Source organism: Leguminivora glycinivorella, chromosome Z (genome assembly GCF_023078275.1).
Source record: "Leguminivora glycinivorella isolate SPB_JAAS2020 chromosome Z, LegGlyc_1.1, whole genome shotgun sequence".
Classification (NCBI taxonomy): domain Eukaryota; kingdom Metazoa; phylum Arthropoda; class Insecta; order Lepidoptera; family Tortricidae; genus Leguminivora; species Leguminivora glycinivorella.
In genome coordinates, this window is record NC_062998.1 from 20508305 (window position 1) to 20535962 (window position 27658).

A 27658-nucleotide genomic window follows, 5' to 3' on the forward strand; every position below is an offset into this window, starting at 1 on the left:
AGGCTTGTGTTGTGGGTACTCAGACAACGATATATAAAACTAAATACTTATATACATAGAAAACATCCATGACTCAGGAACAAATATCTGTGCTCATCACACAAATAAATGCCCTTACCGGGATTCGAACCCGGGACCGCGGTGTAGCAGGCAGGGGCACTACCGAATGCGCCAGACCGGTCGTTTATTGGTTTAATGACCGTGGGCACTGGGCTAAGCCTGGAATGTATCGTGACCCATGAGTACAAACCAGGATCCGCCCTTGGGTCTACCGTGTTATTAAAATGCCTAGTTGGAATTCATTTTCCACCAATTGAACCACGACTTCTTGGTGGTGGCGGTGTCTCGGGTGCGGGCGGTGGTGGGGTCTGGGTCCGCGTAATCGGGCGCGCGGGAGGCGGGGCGCTGGGTGCCCGCGCCCGGCCCCGCCAGCTGGAAGCCCTCGCGCAAGTCCTTCAGCAGGTGCTGCGCCGGCTGCCGCCGCTCGGACTCTGACGCTGAAACACCAACAAAAATAGTGTATTCGTTATTTCCTTAAATCATTCCTCCAATCATCTTCACACCTGAGGATGGCGAAGTGGAAAAGACTGAGCAGGAATTAAAGCAAACCCTGGATCTAGGCCGAGAAACGCTAGGTTGAAGAAGATTCCCGCTCCTAAATCCCCCAACATGGTCATTAGACAGATATTTTGTGCCTAATTACTGTCTATAAGTAATATAATGTTGCATGTAAGTTCTTTTACCAAAAATCTATTTTTTGGTCACCCGCCAAGTTTTAATTCAGTCCAGAAAAATACGGTGCGCTAAAAGCACAAAGACATGACTGGGATAATCTGGAACAAGAACAATGCAGTCTTAGGTACATTCTTTCACTTATCTCGTAGATACTTACGACAATAGGGCACCCTCTCTGTGGTGAGCACGAAGTAAGGGCCCTGTGCCCTCGGCAAGCTCTTGGCGCCGATGGCCTTGATGCCCATCTCGGAGCAGGAGCCCGTGAAGTCGCACGCTGCGCGGAGGCACGACTCCACCCTGTAACATAAACATCTTATTGCGATAAAGTTTTCTCCTTATTATCTGAGTGACGTCAACCGCCAGCAAAGAAGCTGGACGTACTTACCCAATAAAATCCAATCTTTATGTAAATGTCCTTGAAAAGAAAGAAAGAAGTTTCAAAATTAAACTTGATTATGAAATTATGATTGTGGGTTGGAAATGGGAATGTTTTGCGTGACTATTTAAGCACGTCCAACTACAACTCCTAATTTGCATTTAATCTAAAGATAAAAGATAAATTTAATCTATTAACTTTAGATTTATTTGGGTTACAATTAGATAAGTAAATTTAGTAAATACTGATCTCAATTAACCTACATAGCACAACTAAGTTCCTTAATGAGTTAAGATACATACCATTGCCGCGTTTGCTCCATAGTTAGTCGGTGCGTATTGAACAAACGCGGCCAATGTATGTGAATTGCTGGCAATTGTCTTGCCCGTGTAACAGCACCGTTAGAAACATATGGTATAATGGTATTGATATTCGATATTCATTACCATCACACCCATCACAGAACAATGGAACGTTAGGATGCATGCCCGAAACCGAAGCCAAAACTTAGCGGCATAATGTGTGTTGCACAAATCTGATGCTTCCCTTATGTTGTTAAAAATCCAAGTTACTTACCCTTCGTAAGACAAGTTCCAGCGATGTGCTGTAAACGAGCAGTTGTTGTTGACCAGAGACTCCGTGAACAGCAGGTACGCTCGCCCGTGGCTGCAAATCGCTTGCTGCAAATCTTGAAAAAAAAATCCTGAATCACATCAATTACGCGAATGACAAGGCCGTAGCTTAAAAAAATAGGGTAGATAGGAAAGACTTTCATTTCAAGCGTCTGGTAAAAGTTACAGCCGGCGGAACTGGTCAGGAAATGATGATTATCAATTCCTGAGAGTATTTTCTACATATTACACTCACTATTTCTAACACGTACCTATGCTTTACAAGCTTTGAGAATTTTAAGAAAAGATTGTTTTTTTTTTAATCTTGTAAAAAAATGTCTGTCAGGCCGAACTACATACTAACGTGATACTAACTCTACATTATCCCAAAGTTTTATCCTTGACAAAATTAGGAAGGTCTGGCGAATCCGGGCTCTTGCTCTATAAAGTTTCTTTCATCAAAAGTATAGGTACTAGTTATGTAAACACGATTAGAAGTACTTTATAATTAAGTTTTTGCATGCATTTGTCTCAAAAAAATTTTTAACTCTTTGTAGTCGACTGTACTAAAGTAACTTATGCTACACTAGCTTAAAATTATAATTTTGTCCATATTTTTACACATAGGTAAAAAGTGTTACCTATTAGTGGAAACTTCATTGGCTTATGATTCACCTAAATGTACGATTTACATTTGTATTATAATGCTGTTTGTTTTCCATAATAAAGAAAATAAATAAATAAAGTTGCACTACATGTTACTAAGCAATAATAAGGTACAGCGGGGCAATTTCGACCGCGGGGGACCCAGACAAATTATTAACAAATTAAAAAAAAATATTTACAAATCATACTAAAGTAACTTACGAGACGGTGTGTAACGGAAGAATTTTGAAAACAAAGATGTTCCGTTGTGACACCCAGGTTGCTTCATGCCACCGTTCGGGTAAAAATCCGCATGTCCTAAAAGAATACAAGTAAGTAATGTTTAATCAGTATATATTCCTGTCTCCAGTAGATGGAAAACATTACTGCGTTATACCTGCGGGTTCTGGCAAGCCGAAGCCGATCTTTTTCAAAAGTCTCCCATTTGTATGGATGACATCGACAAAATCAGCGTCTGACTTATCTAGCCGCTCCGTCTTGTCTGATGTTCGGAAGCAAGGTTGGGCCGGGTCCAAACCTGTTAATTAATCATTGCTATCATTAGTAAGTTAAGTAGGTAATATCATTCTTATAAAAACCGCTGCACTGCTCATGCGTTGATGCGCTATGAGCAGTGGCAATATGCCGGGATAACGCAAGGAGGAAGAAGATTTTAAATAGAACAGCACGGGTAGTATGGTCGCGCGATAGACGATAAAATATCAGGCCGTCCCTATCGCGCTATTGGTAAGTGCGATAGGGACGGCCAGATGTTTTATCATTTATCGCGCGACCATAATTGATGCCTGCCAGCTATCGTTAAACTGCTGACACACGAGTATTGTCTGTACTTATATCCACCAATCATGATAACACGTACCAGTTATCCTAGCGACGCCGTTGAAGTGCTTGGACACAAACGCGCAAATGTGAGCGCCCAAGCTGTGCCCCACCAAATGGAAATTCTTCACGCGCGCTCCCGTTTCCTGGATTAGCTTCTTCAAGAACCTGAGCAAATTATATGTTTACTAGCTTTTTCCCGCGGCTTCGCGATAGAAAGAGACAAAAAGTAGCCTATGTCACTCAACATCCCCTCAACTAACTTCATTTAAAAAATCACGTCAATTCGTCGCTCCGTTTTGCCGTGAAAGACAGACAAACAAACAGAGACACACACACTTTCCCATTTATAATATTAGTACCTATGGATTATACCATGCTCCAATTCCATTAGCTAGTGTTATTTTCATTCGAAAACGATTAGTTTTTGAATAAAGTTGTTTTCCGCTCACTAGCTCGGAAAGACGTGTTTTGTCCTTTAATATCAGCGGGTAAAAACGCATTTTATCCACTAGTGGGTTAAGTAATTTGACCTTGAATAAAGTCAAATGAACTGCTTTAAAATTGATAAATGTAGGTGAATCTAGTAAAAAAGATGATTTACCACCTGTGGAACTACTGGAAGCAGTGATAAACGCATTTTTTGCGTTGTAGTTTCCTCACTACAGTGAGAGGAAAAGTTTTGTGTTACACACGGGTGCAAAGGTATTTACTTCTCGTGTGTTAAAAAACTCGCAAGTTCAGGATTCTATTCTCGAACCACTCGCTTCGCTCGTGGTTCAACTATAGAATCCTTTCACTTGCTCGTTTTTCAATTCCACACTCGGCGTTAAAATACAACTTTGCCCCCTTGTATAACAAATAACTATAATATTATAAATGGAAAAGTGCGTGTGTCTGTTTGTTTGTCCGTCTTTCACGGCGAAACGGAGCGACGAATTGACGCGATATTTTAAGTGGAGATAGTTGAAGGGCATAGGCTACTTTTTGTCTCTTTCTAATCCCTTACTTCCCTAAAATGGGGGGTGGAAGTTTGTATGGAGCATGGAGCATACCGCAATTTTCGAAATTAACGCGAGCGGAGCCGCGAGCAAAAGCTAGTTATATCTAAAAAGCAATCCGGTGTCACGATGTTTAGATCTTTAGATCTTCAGCAGGCCCGGGGTATGAGTGGAGCGGGCAGCGTTGGAAGACGGGTTCCGTGTTCTTCCTCTCCGCATTCGCAAACTGATGTAGCCGTCCAACTTCATTTGTGTGTGGCTGATTTGCAGCGGCAACAATAAAGCTAGGAACATACTACGCGGACGTCCGTCGTAAATCGACCGCGACCGCGACCGATCAGTGTGCACGGAACAAAACATCCAGCGAGCCAGATTTCGATCGGACGCTCATGCGCTCAAGGCCACGTCCACGTCCGTCGACCGATAGTTTGCACGGTTATGTGTAATTTCATTGTCCAGATTCCCGTCCGCGGTCGATTTACGACGGACGTCCGCGTAGTATGTTCCTAGCTTAATGCAAGAAAACTCACGCTACGACATCGGAGCCGACTCGGCGGGTGTTGGCGACCGCTCGCCAGTACTTCCAAGTGTTCCCACCTCCACTCCAGTCCACCGCAATAACGTTCACATCCTCCTACACAACAAGCGATATGCTATCTTTAGTGAGAATAGGATATCGTTTCATTTGTTTTAATGCAAAAATAAATGCTAATTTCTTTATCATACTCTTCCAACAACACACCAAGTTGCTATCTAAACACTATCTATCCGCTTGCAATGAGGAATAGATATCTGTAAAGTTGAACAAACATACCGGTCAAAATCATTTTTAAAAGCATTCTTAATGCGTTGCCGTGGTCGGTTAGAAAATAGGCAAGGTTTTTTTTTTTTTTTTTTTATGGGATAGGAGGCAAACGAGCAGACAGGTCGCCTGATGGTAAGCGATCACCGCCGCCCATGGACACCCGAAACACCAGAGGTGTTGGAGGTGCGTTGCCGGCCTTTAAGATGGCTTGCACAATTAAGTCCGTTTGGCGCCATCTTGCATTTTCTCCATTGAATTCCTTCCGACATCCGATATCGGATCGGATAATGTGAAAACGCACTAAGGGTTAGCCAACTAACTTGAGGTTAACCGTTTATACAATAGCAGATATTAAATAGGTCCGGGATATGTAACTCAGAGTTAGACGGTTAACGCTGGAATATACAAATGGCATGCAGGTCCATTTGTTTTACCTAGTTTTATGCACCAAAACTCTTTATATTAAATAAATTCCGGTGTTGTCCGCATTGACCATACAGGAAATGCTTAACGAACTAAATGATAATAAATAAATACCCATCTTAAAAAGGCTCGAGCCATATCGTTAACCCAGGAAGCGTTGCTGTGACTCATGAAGCCGTGGACGATCATGACCGTTCTGCGGCTCGGCTTGAAGTCCACCCACTCCAGCCCGAACTGTTCTCCCGGCAGCACCTGAACACCGCCAACCATGACAAACCGTCATATAAATAAGAAGTAAATTGATATTAAAACGTCACTGTGGTTGAAGAGATTTAGATCTGTGTTATTTCTGCAGGCCCGCTGCAGGCAGCAGAAACATTCGCGCAAGATTAACCTTCCGCTCAGAGTACCTAGCCTGCCAGCCAATGCTACCTAATTTTTGCCAAAATGGATTCCATCTTTTTCAACGAGGGTAGGCTCATTCTCAACGAAGGTGGGATATGTTATTAATATTAGTTTCTTCTGGAGTTGCAGGCGTCTTGATTGCTTGCCTTAGGTATTCTTGTTTTCCACCGACGTAGTATTAAAATAAATTGTGCTGGGCTTCAATTAGGTACTTCTACTCATAAGTACCTGAGCTCGAAATGGCTGTCTGCGGGAGTAGAAGAAGAAATGTGTTCTGACAGCATCGGAAGAGTCCGGGCGCATGTCGAAGAGCCACCGTAGCTGGGCGGTGAGGGAGCCGAGCCCGAAGCAGTCCACCGTGTCCGGGACGGAGTGCGCCGTCTCATCCTCCTGTAAACGATCATACGTGGTGCGCGTTTTCACATTATCCGATCCATATATCACATACATTAAAGACGCCATCTTTGATTTATTTCCTTTGAAATCCTTCCTACATCTGATATCAGATTGGATAATATGATAACGCACTTGTAGTTACGCTTATGGACTATTAACTAGCCAAGTTCAAAACATACACGTGTTTTTTTTTTCTTTAATTCGACGCTTCGATAGATTATTTATCAAATTATCAGATATCCTTTTATTATTGGGTTGGTAAGAAAGTAATGAGCGAATCATAACCAATATTGTAATTTTTATTTAATTTATTATTTTAATCATTTATCAAAAATATAACGGCCTTCGTTATCTACTACTTGTCTCCATCGTTCTGGTAAAGAATGAATAGCATCGGCGAAGAAGTTCTTAGGTTTAGATTCAAAAAACTCAGCTATGTACTGTCGTAGATGGGCTTGATCATCGAACTTTTTTTTATTCAAGGCATTGCTTAGCGATCTGAACAATGCGTAATCCGTAGGTGCCAAGTCTGGAGAGTACAGTGGATGAGGTATCACTTTCCAATCTAGCTCCAATAGCTTTAGCCGAGTCACTTTTGCAATGTGTGGGCGAGCATTGTCGTGTAAGAAAAAAACTTTAGCATGCTATGGACGATTCTGACAGATTTTTTGGTTTAAATTTTCAAGCTGATTACAGTATACTGATGCGGTAACAGTCATTCCACTTGGTAGGAGTTCCCAGTGAATAATACCATGAATATCCCACCAAACGGACAGCATTACTTTTTTCGGGTGAGGCTCTGTTTTTGGTGCCTCTATTCCTTTTTCGTTTGGAGCTAGCCACTGACGTTTGCGTGTGTGATTTATATATAAGACCCATTTTTCATCTCCAGTGATAAGATGGTCCAACCAGTTGAATGTGCGGCGAAAAGACAGAAGTTGTATGCAGATATCGGCACGGCGGTTTAGTTGATCTCTATCAAGTTCGTGCGGTATCCAAACACTGTATTTGTAGTTTTTTCCCAACTCGTGTAAATGTGTTTCTATGGTGACATGAGAGCAGCCTAACTCGGTAGCAAGAGTACGACTCGTTAGCCTCGGATCTCCTTCAATTAAGGTTTTTAATTTGGCTACATCAATCTTCACCGGTCGACCAGACTTAGGTTGATCTGATAATGAAAAGTCGCCACTACGAAACCGCTGGAACCATCGTTTCGCCGTGGCCTCAGACACAACTTCAGGAGCAACACGCTGACATATATTACGCACTGCTTCGGCGGCTGAATGGCCAGACTGAAATTCATATAGTAAGCAATGCCTTACATGCACTTTTAATTCGTCCATTTTCTTCCTTATATTAGCTCGGCGACAGCTAGTGAATGACTGACGAGAAACTGTGCGACTCGCCCTTTACATACTTTCGACCATAGAAGATTCTAGAACTCTCTCAAAAATTTTATGTGGAATTCAATCGATCGCTCATTACTTTCTTACCAACCCAATAAATTCTAACTTACATCGATAGAGCCGTAGATTCGGTCAGGTTCCGTGCCCGCGGGAGTAGTAGTTGCCGAGGTGTTACGAAGGTTCAGCAGTTCGCGGAGATCGTCAGGATTTATATGATTTTCCACTGAAATGAAAAGTGGTTGCACTTGGTAGGGAATGGTGAATCCCGCTAAAAGAATCAATGGAAAAGAAAGCTACTTGTAATAAGGCCAGGGGGCCTATGTTAGGTCTAAAGCTCTGGCTTCCTAGGTTAGCCTAGCCGTGCCATCGTCATATATTTAGATAGCGGCATTCGTAGTACGAGCACAGAATTATTATATAATAGAACAAGTACGGAGGCGTCCGATATATGACACCAACCCTGCCCTAGGAAACCCGAGATTCAGCGAGCCAATGGTGGGACATTGAGGAATTATGAAAAAAAATGTGTTTCAGTCGTCAAGACAACCATTCACCCATTCTTGACCTCGGCTAACGAAAAAGTAGGGCACCCACTCATGCGAGCGGTAACTTTATACTTACTTAGATAAGTAGGTATAGGTATTACAGGTATCGATAGGAAGGTATCAGTCTGCAGTGGCGAGCCATGCCGCATTGTAACATCGTGAAATAACCCATTGTCAGCAATGAAACCCATTTTTCATTCAATGGTGTCTAATTTAAGTCATTTTATCATTTATCTTTAATACAACTCGTGTTTAATGAAGATATCAAGGACAATATAACTTCATCGATATTAAAATGAATGCAAGTAAGTGTTTTCTCAAAAGATAACGAAAGATAACAATACATACTTACAATTAAGTTATTTATTTATTTATTACACTTGTACCTACATACATTTGTCAATACATGGCAAGATCATTGATGAGTAGATGGTTTCATTTTCTTTTTTCACATTTATATCGAGAGATTGTTACTGTGATTGTTACTATAAAAACTCGAAGTACGGTAAGACCTAGGATTTACCGGTGAAGCCTAGGTTTTAGCGATGCAGATCAGTAAAAGCCCGAAATGTTAAATAATGAGACGATGTTTGCTTCGTGTCCGAGCATAAAACGTTATCGATATCGTCTGACCATTAGTGCCCTAGGTAATGTGACTGACAATGACAAAAATGACTGACGACTGTGAAAAAGTGGGCTCAGTAGGTACAACCGTTGACGCTCCGCGTCGAACCGTAATTTATCTATCTCTAGCGCTCTTTCGCATTGCTTCGACAGAGGCCAGTTGCGTATCGTCCGCTGTTGGGCTAGAGGTCCATATTGTGAGTAGTGCGTATGCGTATGCCCCTGTTGCAGAGACCTATGCACTTTATTACAAGGGCGGTTTCAGTTCAGCGTATTTACACGCATATGGTACGGTGTTTCGACTTCACACGTTTTTTTTTGCAATTCCAGTCATAATTTTTCTAACTTACATTCATCCGTAGTCACCCAAAATCTCTGAGCATTTCCATTGCTGCACAATAACACTGCACATGTCAACACGATACACAAATACCCTCTTCCCATATTTTTATAAATGCCCTCAATGAAATGAAATTATACTACGTAACTTAGCCTGTGCGACGAAAGACAAAGAGAAAAAATACTTGGTCAACAATTCCTTTGAATTTTATGGTTAAAGTGATTCACGTTGCGGATGAGGTTAGTGCGAGCCTTGCTAGTGCGGTCCGGTCTCGCCAAACCAAATGACAACGTTTAATAACGCCGACGCAAACTACTATTCTTCCCGCTTGAACGTCCCATCACTTTACCAAAAACTGGTATAATTATCTTCTAAACATCCGTATTAAGTATGCGCGATCGGAGGTCACGTTCCTACTGGCTACCGACTTTAAGAACATAAGCGAAATGGATAATTGCAGCAGGATGCTTCCGCGCAGATAACTTTTATTATCACTCGTCTGTGCTGTTTCACACTTGGAAAAATCTCGAAAAATCTACTTAAAAGCTTAAACAATTTCAATAATTTTCAGACAAAAGGCTACTTTTTCAAAAGTGATGTCCCTATCCCAAAATCCAAATGATTTTCGGCCTCAGCTACTACGAATTCATCACTGTCTGTAGCTGTAAGCAATCAGTAATCATTTATTGCTATCATAGGTACATAAGTTGGTACATTTCAGTATAGGTAAGTACTGTAAGGGCACTACAAATATAATTCTTTATAACTAAAATTCTTAATACCTATATGTTTGCTTATTGCTATGAGATCATTTTAATGTTGTAATATACAGGGTGTAAACCTAATACGGGCGAACCTCTTAACGGTGGTGAGTATAGGACATAAGAAATGTAATTAGATAACTTTTACTTAAAATTGAGATAAATGTTTTATCCATACAAAATAATTCGGCCCGCAACGTAATGCAATTGCAAACACACTCGTGTTTAACGCTCGTTGACAGTTGTCATTGATTGTCATCGCAACCACGTTTACAGTACATTGCTGCTGGGAAATTTTTCAAAAAATCATTATGGGGTAAAAATTAAGAGTATCTCAAAAACACCTTTTAATTAATGATAACAATATTGAATTATATGCCTGGTTTCATTTATCGCCCTTATTAGGTTTACGCGCTGTATTTCAGTTTTCAAAAAATTCCTTTATGTTATAGTAACTATTCTCTATTATAAGTATTTCGTAAGCTTCTTGTTGAGTACCTACCTATTTGCATATTGTGCATCTGTACTGACTGACAGGCATATGAGTAGTAATAGTGCCAGCAAGATGAATAAAATAGACGAAAAAACCGGCCAAAGTGCGAGTTGTACTCACGTTGCAAGGGTTCCGTACACCACTACACCACAAGAAGGGCTTAAGCGCCTCCTTTGTTGAAGGCACTTTAGTCATTTTTGCGAATAATCGATATTATGCTCAATTTCTAAAAAAACGAAACAGAAATGAATTTATATGTAATATTCAATCGCGCTCACGGGATTTCACTTCTTTTTGTAGAAACGTGGGCTCGTGGGCATGAAATGAAGCGGCCCACCAAGTTGAATATTTTTTCCCCTCACTAGCTCGTAAACACATGTTTTGTCCTTTAATACCAGCGGGTAAAAACGCATTTTATCCACTAGAGGGTAAAGTAATTTGACCTTGAATAAAGTCAAATTAACTGCTTTAAAATTAAAAGTAGGTGAATCTAGTAATAAAGATGATTTACCACCCGTGGAACTACTGGAAGCAGTGATAAACGCAAGATAAACGCATTTTTTGCGTTGTAGTTTCCTCGCTATAGTGAAGGGAAAGTTTTGTGTTACACTCGGGTGCAAATGTATTTTAGTTCTCGTGTATTGAAAAACTCGCTAAGTTCAGGATTCTATTCTCGAACCACTCGCTTCGCTCGTGGTTCAACTATAGAATCCTTTCACTTGCTCGTCTTTCAATTCCACACTCGGCGTTAAAATACAACTTTGCCCCCTTGTATAACAAATAACTATTACCGGTATTTTGAAAACCGTTATAAATCATTTCGGTTTGTACTACGCTACGTTGCCGTTCCGCTAATGACATATGGTTTGCGCGCCATTTAGTCATACTACTTAGTTATGAAAAAAAAGCTGCACTTTTAGATGGAAGCAAGCCGCTTTGCATGGTGATAATAGAAGTCTTAGTAAACGATTTTTTCCGAGGATATCGAAATTTCATCCCTTAGGAAGCCGAGCGTAGCGAGGTGTTTTATGAAAATGAAAAAAAATCTATCTTTTTATTGTATCGTCCGATTTTGACAAAACGTATCTCAAATGAAAGGTATTCCTTTATGTAATTTAAAAAAAAATTATTTAAAAAAAGTAAGAAAAAAATTAGAAAAAAGTAAATTTACGTCTCGCACTGAATAACTTCAAAGAATGACAGACAAAATGTACAATGTCGACATAATAAAATATGAGTTTGTTTAAATCAAAGACAGATAAATTCATAGTTGAAAACTAAAGACCGCATCGAAATCGGATTAGCATTTTTTAAGATACAAGTTGCCAAAGTTGGGAAAATTTGCTTTATATGGCCACTTTGAAATTCCTTTGCCAGAAAGTCAGAAATAATATATTTTTCTTACACAGAAAAGTACATAGTGACAGTACAACTCAAAATAAAATAAAAAAATCCGAGGATATCATAATTTCATCCCTTAGGACGACGAGCGTAGCGAGGTCTGTTACGAAAACCGAAAAAAAAATCTATTTTTTTTTGTACGTCGTCCGATTTTGACTAAATATATTTCAATTGAAAGGTATTGCTTTATGTAACTTAAAAAAAATATTGAAAAAATTTGGAAAAAAAAGTGAGATTTTTTTAAAAACAAAACTTAAATTTTCGTATCACACTGAATAACTGCAAAAAACGGTAGACACGATGTATAATATCGATATATGAATTTTTAAAATTAAAGACAAATAGATTCATGATTATAAACTAAAAACCGAATCGAAATCGGATCAGTAGTTTTTAAGATACGAGTTGTCAAAGTTGGCTTAGTTTGTTTATATGGTCGCTTATAAATTCCTTGGTAAATGCATTGGTAATAGACATCATAATAAACGATTATTTCCAAGGATATAAAAATTTCATCCCTTAGAAACCCTTAGAAAGACGATCCAAAAAAAAAACTGTTTTTTTTTTTGTTTTTCGTAACAGATCTCGCTACGCTCGGCTTTCTAAGAGACGAAATTTTTATATCCTCGTAAAAAATTGTTTATTATGATGTCTATTACCAATGCATACTTATAACTGTAAGAAAAATATAATGTTTCTGACTTTCTAGCTAAGGATAAGAATTTATAAGCGACCATATAAACAAACTAAGCCAACATTGACAACTCGTATCTTAAAAACTACTGATCCGATTTCGATTCGGGTTTTAGTTCATAATCATGAATATATTTGTCTTTAATTTTAAAAATTCATATATCGATATTATACATCGTGTCTACCGTTTTTTGCAGTTATTCAGTGTGATACGAAAATTTAAGTTTTTTTTTTAAAAAAATCTTACATTTTTTTCCAATTTAATTCTTTCAATATTTTTTTTAAGTTACATAAAGCAATACCTTTCAATTGAAATATGTTTTGTCAAAATCGGACGACGTACAAAAAAATTAGATTTTTTTTTCGGTTTTCGTAACAGACCTCGCTACGCTCGTCGTCCTAAGGGATGAAATTATGATATCCTCGGATTTTTTATTTTATTTTGAGTTGTACTGTCACTATGTATACTTTTCTGTGTAAGAAAAATATATTATTTCTGACTTTCTGGCAAAGGAATTTCAAAGTGGCCATATAAAGCAAATTTTCCCAACTTTGGCAACTTGTATCTTAAAAAATACTAATCCGATTTCGATGTGGTCTTTAGTTTTCAACTATGAATTTATCTGTCTTTGATTTAAAAAAACTCATATATCGACATTGTACATTTTGTCTGTCATTCTTTGAAGTTATTCAGTGCGAGACGTAAATTGACTTTTTTTAATTTATTTCTTACTTTTTAAAAAATAGTTTTTGTTTAAAAATTTTTTTAAATTACATAAAGCAATACCTTTCATTATACTCAGTTCAGGCTTACTTGTCCAATCATGTAAACAAACACTGCTGGAAAACATTATCTCAATTTTCTCTGGAATTACACATTAACCATCTTTTAAAATGTTATTATACACTTAAATAAACTAACAAAGTATTGAAATCAATCAAAAAACCACTGAATAATATCATTTCTAGAACGATTTTCATCAATAATTGTAATTACGAAAGGATGACATAAAAAACTCCTGACATTACGAAGTCTAGATTGTCTATGAGTCGCAATGTTGGGATGACAACTTATCGTTATGAACGATCGATATTAACGTTAGAGTTTGTATAGCTTGGAAAAAATGCGTTGATATTAACTACAATAAATTATCAGATTTTTAACCGACTTCTTTACGTAGAAGGAGGAGGTTCTGTATTCAGTTTTTATTTATGTTTTATGTACTTATGTTTACCGATGGCTCCGAGAGACATGATCCGATTTTAATCATGTTTCTGAAGAAAGCGAAAGTGAGACAAGCCTTTTTGACAGGATTATTGCAAATGTGACGAAAAATAATTAACCCTTAAATTGTTTTTGTCCGTTTTAAATGACGTCCTATAAAATCTAGGCTAACTCAGATTCCTAGGCACTCTGGCGCAGGTGGCGTGATCCACACGGTCTAGCGTCTATCCCTTTTATTTTTACGCACTTTCGCATCGCTCTCTCTTATCAAAATTTGATAAAAGTATTCAGTTCAAAAATTACAACCGTGAGGTCTTTTTGCGCTTGTGACAAATGTCGTTGTTATGTAAGTATTTTAGTAGTTTATGCGTATTTTTCCCTCAATTTTATTAAAATAGTAATTAAGTTACTATTAAGTGTCATTATTGTGAATAAATGACAAACATTTCATTATTATTTTTGAAGTTATAATATATGTCACTTCAAAGTGACACTGCCAGTTAGTACTAAATATTGTGTTTTTTCTATATGTCACTTGTAACGGACATTGCCAACTTTTCTAAACGAATATTTTTGTGTATTGTTAACATTAGTTGCATTTTTACAATAATATGGCTGGGCAACGTTTGAGGTCAAAGAGGATAATAGCTCTTCTACCACCTCCAGCTTCTGAAGACTCCGATTTAGAATCAGTCAACGAAGAAAAAATTAGAATCTTAGCTAGAGAGTTTTTTTAGAGACGACTGCAGCAGTAAATCTTCTTTTCCTAAAAGTGTAGGTACCTGTTTATTTTTGCCTGGACTATATTTTTATTTTATTTATTAGGAAAACTCACAGATAAAGTTACTATTAGGCTTATAACATAGAAACAACGAGCCAATAACAAGTTTCCACAGATAGAAACTGGGCAAAGTACATGCGTGCAAAATTACAGAAAATTGTGTAATTTATTTAAAGATTATGTAATACATATCTATATATGAGTTCAAACAATGATTGAGAGCAAATAATAAAAGAAAGGAAAAAAGCAGTAACCTGTTTATAGTGTTATTTGAGAGTTAACAGTGGGTGAAGTCTAGGGTCAGTAGTTTGCGTACTGATGTAAAACTGTCAGAGATCAGATCGATGGGGTCATGATCAAATCAAATTTTATTGAAATATTTAGTGGCTCTTATAATAAAGGAGTTTTTTCTGAAGTTAGTATTAGTGGCGAGGATATGAAACATTCGTTTAGTGCGAGACGCAAGGCGTGAGGGGACTACCAAGTGGGAACTTCAAGCTTGACAGCAGATCCGGGCAGTCAACATGGTTTTGAGCACTTTTCATAACGTAGATTACGTTAGAGATATTGCGCCGGACATAAAGAGGTAGCACGTGAAGTTTCGGACAATGTTGAGTGTAACTTATTAAGTTTACGTTTTATTTTTCTATGTTAGCAAAGTGCATGTGTAGTTGGCAATGTCCGTCCAAAGTGACGTCTTTATGTTAAACAGTAGTTGGCAATGTCATTTATAAGTGACGCTTAAAAAAACCATTTCCAATTTTTTTATGTTTTTTTCACACATTTTCCCCTTAATCTACCCTAACTGAACCCAAAACACCAAGTTTCATTATAAAAATCCTGCGCGGTCATAGAGTGGCAATTTAAGGGTTAAATTTTGGTTTTAACATAGATATTGTGTGACGTTAAATTGAAAATCCTCTGATGACGTCAGCAGCGAAATTATCGTTAATACATTATTTTATCGACACTTCCAAACCCTAGTAATTGTCTTTGACCATATTTGACGTTTCGTTTGTTTACTATATTGGACAAGTAAGGCTGAACTGACTTTACTTAAAATAAAATATTTTACGCAGTGCACGAAATAAAGCACCACACAATTAGCCCCTCAGGTGGCAGAGCTACAAGTTGCATAGGGGAGAAGTGGCGCGGTCATTTTATAAAACATTCCGTTAAGTGGCAGGCGCCGGGAGCCGGACTCTGGGAAAAACAAGCTGTTAAGTGGCAGGGACCGGCTCCCGGACGCCGTGCGATGATATACCTAAATATATAAATAAAACCGTCTAAAACTATATCTAGCTTCCTCATACTTGCACGAACCATTCGTCACTAAACAAGGACGGCATTCAGTAAAGGTTCAACACCTTCAACTTCAAAACAACTTGAAATATTACCCAATTCGATTGGACCATCCGCCTGTCATGTTTGAGACACGTGTTTAAAAACCGTCTTTTTCGTTAAAATTGTACTGTAATATATTAAAAAAAGAGATATAAGTGTAAATAAATGTATATTTAAGTCCCTGAATTACTTTTTTCTCCAATTTACTGTTTTTTTGCCTAGATAAAGTTACTTTAATGGGTTACTAATGTATTATCGAAAGTTATTTGCCAGATTTTCACATCCCAAACATTCTATCCCAAAAATTTAAAAGGCAACTCATCATTTCCCAACTTATCATGTGTGCCATATACATATTTACCAAAATAATGATATCCAAATAAATATTTAGACATTTCCTTTCTTTGGCAATGTTCATTTTATCAAACTTTAATTACTCAAAATAATTAATTGCCAACGAATATTATCCCAAAAGAAAAAAAGCCAAATCTAACATTTAGTAAAACATTTCTTGGGCATTTTTTATTTTAACAAATTTCGTTTACTCAAAATAATCAGTTGACAAAAATAGAAAAAACAGTCAGGCTAGTGACAAGTCGGACTCCGCGTCTGCTCCGGCGCTGCGGGTAAAGCAGCCCCTTCGCCCTTGCGTATCAAAGCGCAGGAAATAATGGGAGCCTTCACAGCTTCGGCAGGGGCGGCTCACTCCGCGACTTTATCGCTGCGCTACAAGTACAAGTCGGCGGCCGCGAGTTCGCGGCCCATTCACCGGCGACGACCTTAGCGCGGCGCAATAAAATTCAATGTAGGCTGCTCGCGTGCGGTCCGTTTGTTAATGTAGGTAAGAATTTAGAATGGCGGCATTTTGTGAACATCACTGTTACTGAACCAGTGAGCTACAACCTCGGCCTTGTCGTCACTTTCCATCAGGTGCGACTAAGGTCAATCACTGGCCAGTTTATAATAAAAAAAAATAAAAAAAATATCAAAGGAGTGAGCCTTCTGTACTTGTACTATTATATATTCTGTGGCTTCAGCTTGCTTACTTTTTAGTAACAGTTGCTTACTTTTTTAGCAACGGTTTTGTGTGGGGGTGGCAGTTCTAACCTAACCTAACCCACTTTCTTAGCAACGGTTTTGTGTGGGGGGGTCGCAGTTCTAACTTAACCTAAACCTACTTTCTTAGCAACAGTTTTGTGTGGGGGTCGCAGTTCTAACCTAACCTAAACCTACTTTCTTAGTAACAGTTTTGTGTGGGGGTCGCAGTTCCAACCTAACCTAAACCTACTTTCTTAGCAACAGTTTTGTGTGGGGGTCGCAGTTCTAACCTAACCTAAACCTACTTTCTTAGCAATATTTTGTGTGGGGGTCGCAGTTCTAACCTAACCTAAACCTACTTTCTTAGCAACAGTTTTGTGTGGGGGTCGCAGTTCCAATCTAACCTAAACCTACTTTCTTAGCAAGAGTTTTGTGTGGGGGTCGCAGTTCCAACCTAACCTAAACCTACTTTCTTAGCAACAGTTTTGTGTGGGGGTCGCAGTTCTAACCTAACTTAAACCTACTTTCTTAGCAACAGTTTTGAGTGAGGGTCGCAATTCCAACCTAACCTAAACCTACTTTCTTAGCAATAGTTTTGTGTGGGGGTCACAATTCCAATCCAACCTAACCTAAACCTACTTTTAGGTTTTTAGGCTATGTTTAGGTTTTTAAAGATTACTTGACTCGTCATAATTATGGTATTTTCGTCAAAAGTGTTTGTGGGAAGCAAACTTGTAAGTAGTTGTTAAAATTCGTTTGGGAAATGAAATTCGACAAAAAAATCTTCGGTAAATTAAAAGGATCCCAATGTATCCATATCCATACTAATATTATAAATGGGAAAGTGTGTGTGTCTGTTTGTTTGTCCGTCTTTCACGGCAAAACGGAGCGACGAATTGACGTAATTTTTTTAAGTGGAGATAGTTGAAGGGATGGAGAGTGACATAGGCTACTTTTTGTCTCTTTCTAACGCGAGCGAAGCCGCGGGCAAAAGCTAGTATTTCATAATATTAAGGGAAGAGCGGTGCCTCCCAACTAGGGTTTCTGATTTCTCGACCTATTAGAAGTCTCGAGTTTCGAGAAATCTCGAGCCCAAAGTCTCGAGTCGTCTCGAGTCTTTTTTTATAAATGGTAAAATTTTGATAAAACAATAAACAACAATATGATTAGTAGTTTTTATTGCACCACACTATCATAAAAAATGCGTAAGAGCAATAAAAATCTTATTTGAAATAAACATAAATCAAATTTTTACAAGTAAACTACAATTATAGTCTTGAAAATAATACCTAATCCTTTAACTTCCCCGCCTGTGCACGGGTTAAGTAAATTAAAATGTCATGTATTAAATCATAATGTCATTGAAATTAAACGTTTAAAATAACTTCTTCTTCTTCCTCGTTTCCTCATTGCCGAGGTTCGCGACCACAAGTAGCGTGTCTCCATTGAACGCGGTCATAAAGCCATGTGGACTGCACAGTATACGCTGTCGCCACACGATTTCTTCACACAGTCAGACCATCTCTTACGAGCCCCACCCCAAGAATGTTTACCATTAATTCGCCATATTATGCATTGGTGCTCTCATAATGTGTCCGAAAAATCTGAGGGTCGCTCTTGGCATATTTTAGAGAGCCGTGTGGTGATATTCAGTTCTTGCAAAATAGAGATGTTTGTTAGTTCTTCTAGCTTTTCAAGTTATACTCGTAGCAGTCTTCGCCAGCACCACATCTCAATAGCGTCAATCTTAGCCACATCAAAACTTTTCGGGGTCCAAGTCCATAAGTACATAAATATCGAGATTATTGAAATAATCGCACTTTATTTTGACGTCGGATTCCTCTGTTCTTCCAAATCTTGTCGAAGTTAGCCATAGCACTCTTCGCAGGTTATCAATGACCCAAGATACATAAACGCGCTGACTTTTTTGTAATGACGAATTGCTTTTAAATAACATGCATGAGGCTGTCAAAACTAGCCAAAGTCGCTGCCAGCTTACGTTGGAATGAGAGGTTAGATCGCTTTATCTCGTTATAATTTATGACCGCCGTTCGACACCGTCCCCACCGCCTCGCGATGAGACCGGGCAGAAGGTAAAAAGTTGCATTTCACTTCAGGTCGTACTTTACATTCGGGCCTCGAGACGTCTCGAGTACCTGTCATTTTTTTCTCGTCTCGAATGAAGCCGAAAGTCTCGAGAAGTCTCGAGTTCGAGACTCTCGAGCAGAAACCCTACTCCCAACACAGGCATTTATTTGCTTACCGGGTGGCTCCATCCCCCGCATCATGTAGTATATGTACGTTTCACAAATAAAAAAAATTGAATTTTTGAATTTTTTTTTGAATTTTTAATAAGTCAAAAAGAAAGATATAAAGTAAATGAATTGACCGTGACGTCACTCCTCAGTACCTATTTCACAGTAATTTCATATTAGCAAATCGTCTTGACAGTTCTTGAAAAGAAGCTGATTTGACTAGTAGGAAACTTTTTTTTTTATGAGATAGGAGGCAAACGAGCAGACAGGTCGCCTGATCGTAAGCGATCACTGCCGCTCATGGACACCCGAAACACCAGAGGTGTTAGAGGGGCGTTGCCGGCCTTTAAGATGGGTGTACGCTCTTTTCTTGAAGATTTGAAGGTCGTATCGGTCCAGAAATACCGCAATATACCATTCACTAGCTTATTCAAAACCATACTAGAAGTCGGGCTGCGCTTGATGTATGGACTCGCACGCGATTAGGCAAGTTGTGCTAAATGGTAGGATAAGGGGGTTGTGGTAAAGGGGAGCTCTCCCCTTTGGCGCCTTTTCTGACATGTCGTTGTGCCATGTTATCTTTGAGAACTGGCAACATTGGTCAATGTTGCACAGAACAGAATTATTCAGATTATTTTTTTTATAAAATACAGGTTGGATTGGATCCAGCATTTTCGCATTATTTTTATTTTTTATACAGCAGTAACAAGAACGCTATAAGTATTAATAATTCACCTTTCACGATACATTTGTTAACAAACGTTTTCTAGAAAACGGATCTGAATTTTAATATAAGTAAGGTACATTAGGGTAATTCCGAAAGTCATCTAATTACGAAAATCGCATAAAAATCATCATTATTTCGATCATTTCTAGAATCCCCTTTCGGAATTACCCTAATGCACCTTACTTAACCAAGAGAATATTATTATAATCACTACACTACGTTATACTGCTTATATGAGTTCGTTGGTTATACTTAATTACAGGCCAAAGTAAAGCCTGACCAGAAATTAGTACATGTGCGTAAAAAAGGAAGTTCGAAACGAGTGGCGATAAATTAAAACACGACCGAAGTGTTTTAAATCGACACGAGTTACGAATTTCCTTTTCGCACGTGTATCGTACGACGTTTTTCAGTACAGATGAGCCTCCGAAGTTTCGAACTGGCATATAATGAACCACTTCTCCATTAGGAGGCAGTGCCAAATATGAACGTCAGGCACAGTAAATCATAGGAATTTTCTGCAAACGCCTCAAAATTAGTTCAACTGAGAAGTGCTGTAAAGTAGTTGAAACATTACTTCATGTAAAAGAAAAGTGATAGTATATTTTTTGTTTTATTCATTTTATACAGGGGCGTATTAAAGGCGGCAGGCTCTTTTTAGAATAGCGAAGCAGCGTTTTTTCTTAAATTTCATACTTTATCGTCACTTAACGGGGCGGTAATCCTGACTGGCTCAGGATGCCAAATCCTTGAAATACGCCTCTGACAGCCATCCCAGACATTTTTTTAAATATATGTATAAATACTATAAATTTACTGTTAAGTCGCCATACTGCAAAATATCGCAAATTTATCGATATCGATAAATATTAGGGACTGGGTTGGTCGAGCCCTAGCGATTTTTTCTTTGTGTTGGTAGCAGTGACATGACCTCACGACCGTCGAAAAAACGCCTGCGGTTCGAGGGTTGTTCGAGAGTGCCGACCACAAACTACTAAGAAGATACTAAGTACGTATGTGCCGACTAAACGTAGTGATTCAATGCTCTTTGGTTATTTTTATTAGATGTATGGGTTGACAGTTCAGTATAGTATGAAGAGAATAGTTCTAATGAAATTCCGCAACTTGGCACGTAGTCATATATTTCTGGTCAGGCTTTACGTAGAGCCATTTTTAGGGTTCCGTAGCCAAAATGGCAAAAACGGAACCCTTATAGTTTCGTCATGTCCGTCTGTCCGTCTGTCCGTCTGTCCGTCTGTCCGTCTGTCCGTCTGTCCGTCTGTCACAGCCGATTTACTCGGAAACTATAAGTACTACAGTGATGAAATTTGATGGGAATATGTGTTGTATGAACCGCTACAAAATTATGACACTAAATAGTAAAAAAAAAGAATTGGGGTGGGGCCCCCATACATGTAACTGAGGGATGAAAATTTTTTTTTCGATGTACATACCCGTGTGGGGTATCAATGGAAAGGTCTTTTAAAATGATATAAAGTTTTCTAAAAAACATTTTTCTTAAAGTGAACGGTTTTTGAGATATCAGCTCTCAAAGTCGTAAAAAGTATGTCCCCCCCCCTCTATTTTTATAACTACGGGGTATAAAATTCTAAAAAAAATAGAGGTGATGCATGCTAATTAACTCTTTCAACGATTTTTGGTTTGATCAAAGTATCTCTTATAGTTTTTGAGATAGGTTGATTTAACTGTAATTTTGGTTAAGTTATTGGTTTATTATATTTGCTGCTACGGAACCCTTTGTGCGCGAGCCCGACTCGCACTTGGCCGGTTTTTATATTCAACGTAGTGATTCTATGCTCTTTGTATTCAACATGAACTCAAACTAAATTCACTCGGTCTTTCGCTTTTTTTTTTTGTTGTCGCGACTCGTGACGCAAATTATATCTTGATGCCACGGAGTAAAATATATTATATATAAGATTATATTCTCTTTGTATAAAATAACAATTTAAAATATAATTTGGTACTGCAATTCGGACCGTAAATAATACCGTTATGGTAGAATTTAAAATATTCGAGCATATATGGAAGGGAAGTTTTTTTTTGACACATGGTTGACAATAAATATAATTAATGATATGAATTCTACCAGAACTATTTTATATTTCATTACACGAATTATAATTAACTCCTTCGGGGAATACTTATTGTAGTAACTGATCTCACGATTTGACTTTCATAACGAGAGCTCATTGATATTTTTTACACTGGTATCACATGGTAGAAACTGTAAGTCTTTGATTGGAGCAACCACGAAGCCGTTCCAATTTAAATTTTTATTGCAACAGTCATTATCTGAGCAACAGTCGGTCGCTATTCTTTGTGAATAATTTAGAGTATTTCTATCTTTATACGTTATTAGTGTATAATTTTTACGCAGTTTAAAATGTCATCGAATGCTGAAGATGATAAGAAAACCATTCCTGATATTATTATCGACAAAACCAGGAACTGCAGCTATCAAAGATTAAGGTTCTTTGGAAAAGTAAGTACCACCTACAAATACAAAAGTCTTCAAACTAAAACGGTTAATCAACTCAACCCATCTAACATAGGCGCAAAATTTAAAGGACAGAGGTTATTTATATAAATGCTTATTTACTCTTTAGTGTTGTGTGTGTTCTAAAATAAGGGCCAGTTATAACACCGTAAATTCAAACGGGTTGTACAACGCCGTTAGAGGTTGAAATAAGAAGCATTAATTAACACTTTCGAAACCGGGCTCTACGCGGCGCTACGACATTTTCGCTACATACGGGGAAACCCATGTAATCGGCTACGCTTCTACGAGCAGTGTGCCCGACAGTCGGGTTCTTGGTAGCGAAAGTGTTAACGACTTAAAGAGTTAAAAGGGTACCAAACAAGTGACTCCAGGTATTTGAGTAGTAGTATAAGTCCATACAGGTGATGCTTTTATCTTTACATGGTATATTATTAGTATTTCAGAGCAATATATGACCACTCAAGGAGGTAGTTGAACAATATTTTTTGTCGCTATATATTTTGGTAGCAGATATTTGTATTATTGTTAATAATTTTGTATAATAGAGCAACGCTTGTCTGCATAATCTATAATTTGTAATAACTTCTACATACCTCTGCATTATGGTGCCCAAAACTACTGTAGATCTTAAAGCTATAACTGACTCTTTTGAATACTTCTCTATCACCTCAGTATTCTAGAGCAATTCTATGCCTAAAGATTAAACAGTCACCTAAATAAAAATAAATAAATAATAAAAACAGTCACCTAATTCTTAGTATTTTATGCATTTAGAATTAACTCTCCCTTTAATATGCGCCTCAAAAATTTGTAATTTATATATCAATCATAATAAATACATGTTATAGTTGAAAACATATGGAACAGATCTGCTCCTTAGCACACCAGGAGTAACTGATATTAATAATAATAACTTTAATGAAATGTCTTTGGATAATAAATTGAAATAGATATCATACACGAAAGAAAAAACGGCTAGGCCCACTGGTGGCCCGCCGGCGGGCGTGTGGTCTAGTGGTAAAGAGGTTAGTCGCGTAAGCTGAAGACCCGGGTTCGATTCCCGGCGCGGCCACCAGTGGGCCTTGCCGTTTTTTCTTTCGTGTATGATATCTATTTCAATTTATAATTTATATATAGTAGTGTGACTACTTGAAAAAAGAACAAATCAAAAAATATTCAACGAAAATAATTTGATTTGTTCCCTAGTAGTGTCTTTGGATAGTTTTTCTTAAAATAAAAGTTATTAGACATTGGTTTCTGCTGACCTGTTATCATTCACCATTATTATTAGTACTAGTTTTATATCCTGGTAATTTTGGATTTGTTGTTTTTATTTCATCATATAAATTAGGTAAATTAGCTAGAGTCTGTTCAGAAAGAGAAGTTGTGAAATGTGTAGAGTCCAATACATTCCATGACTCTTCTCTTTCCGAACAGACTATATGTTAATTGATATTTCTACATTATCCAATTTTAGGGAGGTTTTGCAAAATGCTACGAGATCCAGCACACTGGTACCAAAGAAGTATTTGCAGGCAAGATAGTGCCCAAAACCATGATGGTAAAATCAAGTCACAAAGAGAAAATGGCTCAGGAGATCTCCATCCACCGCTCACTGTGCCACAAGCATGTTGTAGGCTTCCACAGCTTTTTTGAAGATGTTTCTAACATTTACATAGTACTAGAGCTGTGTAAAAGACGGGTAAGTCACAATAGTTTTGAAATAATCTTTCAGACTTTGATTTTTAACACAGAATTCCTAAAATACAATAGTTGTTAACCTTCCTTGATTTTATGTGTGCTTAATAGAATATATTATATATTCTACAATAATTATGTCTGCAATGTCAACATCTTCTCAGCTCAAGAACATGTATACAGTAGCAACTATTGGTTTTGCTGAGTCGCTGACTAGCACGCTGCCAGTTAGTCTGTTCGGAAAGAGAAGAGTCGTGGAATGTATTGGACCCCATCCATACATTTCATGACTCTTCTCTTTCCAAACAGACTCTAACATTCTTTAATTAATTTGAGTAGTGTATGTTCTGATTTACATATGATAGATAGTTTCAATCATGTCTTAGAATGGCTTAATGTATTTATGAATATATGTGAAGTCCCAAATGCACATTCTTAAAATGAGAGCAGGACTATACCAAGCACTTAAGCTAATGTGGCATAGTGTTTAATTCAGTCATTTTGGAAATATTTTCACCATTTTGACAACATGATTAAGAATTAGAACTAAAGTTATTTTCAGGTTAAAGAGATATTGTAGAGCATTCATCTAGGTTCTCTGTTTGTGAGATTTGGCAACATACAGACACAGTTACAAGCAAAGTGTCATTTGCTCACAACACATGCACCAATAGAATTTAAATTTAAGTATTCTGATTTAAAGTTCTAATTAATTGCACTTTTGAAATATATATTATTTTCCATTGCATTTGCAGGGCTTGGAAAAGTATTTGAAAGTTCAAGGCAGTTTATTTATTTTGAGCCTTGACTCTTGGTGCATGATTATACAGTATGTAGTAGGTTTGTATGTTGCTTGTATTAAAAAAAAACATGTAAAAGCAGAGCGAGAAATGCTTACTTACATTATTTTGCAAAGCGAATATAATAAAGCTAATGCCAGATATAAGTAGAGTAGGTATAAACGGTTTTTTTTTTTCAAACTTTTATTTAACTTGATGTTTATGTGTATATAAGTGTGTGTTGTATGGGTCCAATCTTGCAAGCTAATGTTGAGCCACTTCAAGACTTCCACCTGATAATTTGCATACTAATGTAAAATGGATGTATAATTGTATATATGATGAAATAGAGGTGATCTGATGATGGAGACAGGGTTGGTCTTAGGAATTCTGTGACCTGTGTTTGAGGTTTTTGGAACTTTCTCCATGTGTCTGTTGTTTATATAAAGAGTTTATGTAAAGTACAGTAAATGTCCATTGTAAACCATTAAATAGACAAAAAACATTAATTGATTTATAGTTTGAAAGTTTATTTAAATATTTCCACAGATATTTTTTTTACCAATGTTTTATAACATAATGTTGGTTGGCAGTCTATGATGGAGCTCCACAAGCGGCGAAAAGCGATCACAGAGCCAGAGACTCGGTTCTTCATGCACCAGATCCTGGAGGGCGTGCGGTACCTGCACAGCCACCGCATCATCCACCGAGACCTCAAGCTCGGGAACCTGTTCCTCAATGACGAACTCCACGTCAAGATCGGCGACTTCGGACTCGCCTCTAGAATTGAATTTGATGGTAAATCATTTAGTTGAAATCGTGCAAAATGTATTTTTCCATATACCTAAGTTTCGACAGACAATCCAAAAATATTTGTAGTTATATCATGATTTCTACAAATACATATAATTAGGTATTATGCCATACTAAGGCGTTTCCACGAGAATGTCATAAAGCTCGAGAAAATACTGCCAATTTGTTAATCAAGTCCTGAGTGGTTGTTTACACAACTTTGCTTTCTTAGCGTGTTCAGAAGTATTAGAAGAATTGCATGTCGTAAGCGACATTCTCATGAAATGCCCCATTAAAGCTTCTGCTTGTAAAGTAATTGACACTTTTCAGGAGAGAGAAAGCAGACTGTTTGTGGAACACCTAATTATATTGCACCAGAGATTTTGACCAGGAAAGGTCACTCTCTCGAAGTGGACATTTGGAGCTTGGGGTGCATCATGTACACGCTGCTCGTCGGGAAACCACCCTTCGAGACCTCCTCGCTGAAGGACACCTACAAGAGAATAAAAGAATGTGAATACAGGTACAGAATTAACTACTTTAGTAATAATGCGAATGAGTTTAGTAATACAGTATTCGTAGCTACCATGTTATATTATTTTGAAATATATTCGGTTTAAGAAGAATTAGTGACCGTTAATTATAAACGCAGTGTAATTGTGTTGTTCACAATAGCGAGAGCATATATCGCGCCGTGGTCGCGTGCGGCGCGGGAGGCTGGCGCGCCGCGCGCGCGCGCCTGGCGCGGGCGCTGGTCGAGGACAATACGCTCAACCATCGCCTCAGGTGGTACCCGCACCCGCACCCGCACGGTGCACGGTGCATGGTGGTGGCCGCTCTACACCCGACCGTGTTCCTCTTGTTCACTATTTGTCTCGTCCGGCTATCTTCAACCGCTCTTTATTGTATTATCCATTATATTCATAGTTCTACATTTAATAAACCATTTGTTATGTCAAATAACCGTAGATCACGTATATGTGGATGTCTGGAGATACTAGCTGTTTCACTGGAAATCATTTTGTGCTTCATGTCATTACTTATTGCATATGTCTCGGCGAGTTTAGTACAGAATAAACTAGGAACATTAAAATATATTTTCAATCATTTGAGTCAGACCAAGATAACTCAGCAAATAATTTTATTTGGAAGTAGTCTCTGCACGGCACGGGTTATTTATTCATATGGTATAATTTCAAAGAAGTAGATGTTGGTTATGATTAAGCCACACAGGCCGGTGTAACCGTGACCAAGCTGACCCAAGGAGGCAGAGCATACGGAGTATCCCCATCCCTAACTTGTAAACTGTGTTTTAATCTGTTGATGGTCATATATTACAAAACTAGCTGAAGAGACGCACCGCAAGCCAGCTCGGTCACGGCCGCGCACGTCCTAATAGGTACATATCCATGCAGAGACGTACTTAACTTTTTAGCTTGATCTAGCAGACAAATTTACATATCGTCATTACTTTTAAAAAAACTTGTATCTTCATTTGTCAATGAAAAGAAAATTGTAGTAAGTATGTATGGAATGCATATAGACTTACTGCGTTTTAACTTTGAGGAGCAGCGTGAGATACGAGATTGTTTCAAAGTAGTGACGATCTGTATCTAAATTATTTAATTTCAAATAATGAAAATGTTATTGTAGGTTTAACTGACCTTTAATTATCATTTTTATGTACTTAAGGTGGCTCGCTTTCCATACAAAAAACATCTACCATTTATTTAGTCACCGCACACTACAACTAAATAAAAATATGCGCATACATCTACTATACATTATCCGTCGTCGCGGTAGTGAATGAAATACATTGTTTCATACAGAAATCATGGACAAATCCTTGTGAATTTTTTATTAATTTTACGTAAATGTGCGTGCCAAATTTTGTGTACAGACACAGAGCCGTCATATTTCGCGCATTTTTAGTTGACATTGTCATCAGTGACATTTGGCTCTTGACAAGTAATTATTTAAAGATATTGGTTTAGT

At 37.9% G+C, this 27658-nt stretch overlaps 2 protein-coding genes across 6 annotated transcripts in view; one reads left to right on the top strand and one right to left on the bottom strand.

The window, feature by feature from the left end:
* LOC125240756 (serine/threonine-protein kinase polo) overlaps positions 1-27658 on the top strand; it is a 39959-nt gene that overhangs the window by 3459 nt on the left and 8842 nt on the right. For 3 of the 4 annotated variants that reach the window (XM_048148812.1, XM_048148814.1, XM_048148813.1), the window contains exons 2-6: positions 22272-22376; positions 23872-24096; positions 25465-25669; positions 25994-26186; positions 26339-26449. In XM_048148812.1, coding sequence (XP_048004769.1) covers positions 22278-22376; positions 23872-24096; positions 25465-25669; positions 25994-26186; positions 26339-26449 — 833 coding nt within the window. In that variant the 5' untranslated portion in view covers positions 22272-22277. Of the gene's footprint in view, positions 1-22201; positions 22377-23871; positions 24097-25464; positions 25670-25993; positions 26187-26338; positions 26450-27658 lie in introns of those variants that run through there. The other variant, XM_048148815.1, reaches the window with a different exon arrangement.
* Positions 20-9437, bottom strand: LOC125240758 (pancreatic triacylglycerol lipase-like). Of its 2 annotated transcripts, XM_048148817.1 has the most exons (12): positions 9163-9437; positions 7754-7866; positions 6070-6231; positions 5551-5688; positions 4739-4842; positions 3248-3375; positions 2765-2905; positions 2590-2685; positions 1688-1799; positions 893-1032; positions 415-497; positions 20-368 (listed from the first exon to the last, which is right to left on the bottom strand). In XM_048148817.1, the coding sequence occupies exons 1-12, from the start codon at positions 9254-9256 to the stop codon at positions 300-302; spliced, it is 1380 nt and encodes a 459-aa protein (XP_048004774.1). In that variant the 5' UTR covers positions 9257-9437; the 3' UTR covers positions 20-299. The 2 variants fall into 2 exon arrangements, with proteins under 2 accessions (XP_048004774.1, XP_048004773.1); XM_048148816.1 differs by having other exon boundaries at positions 20-497.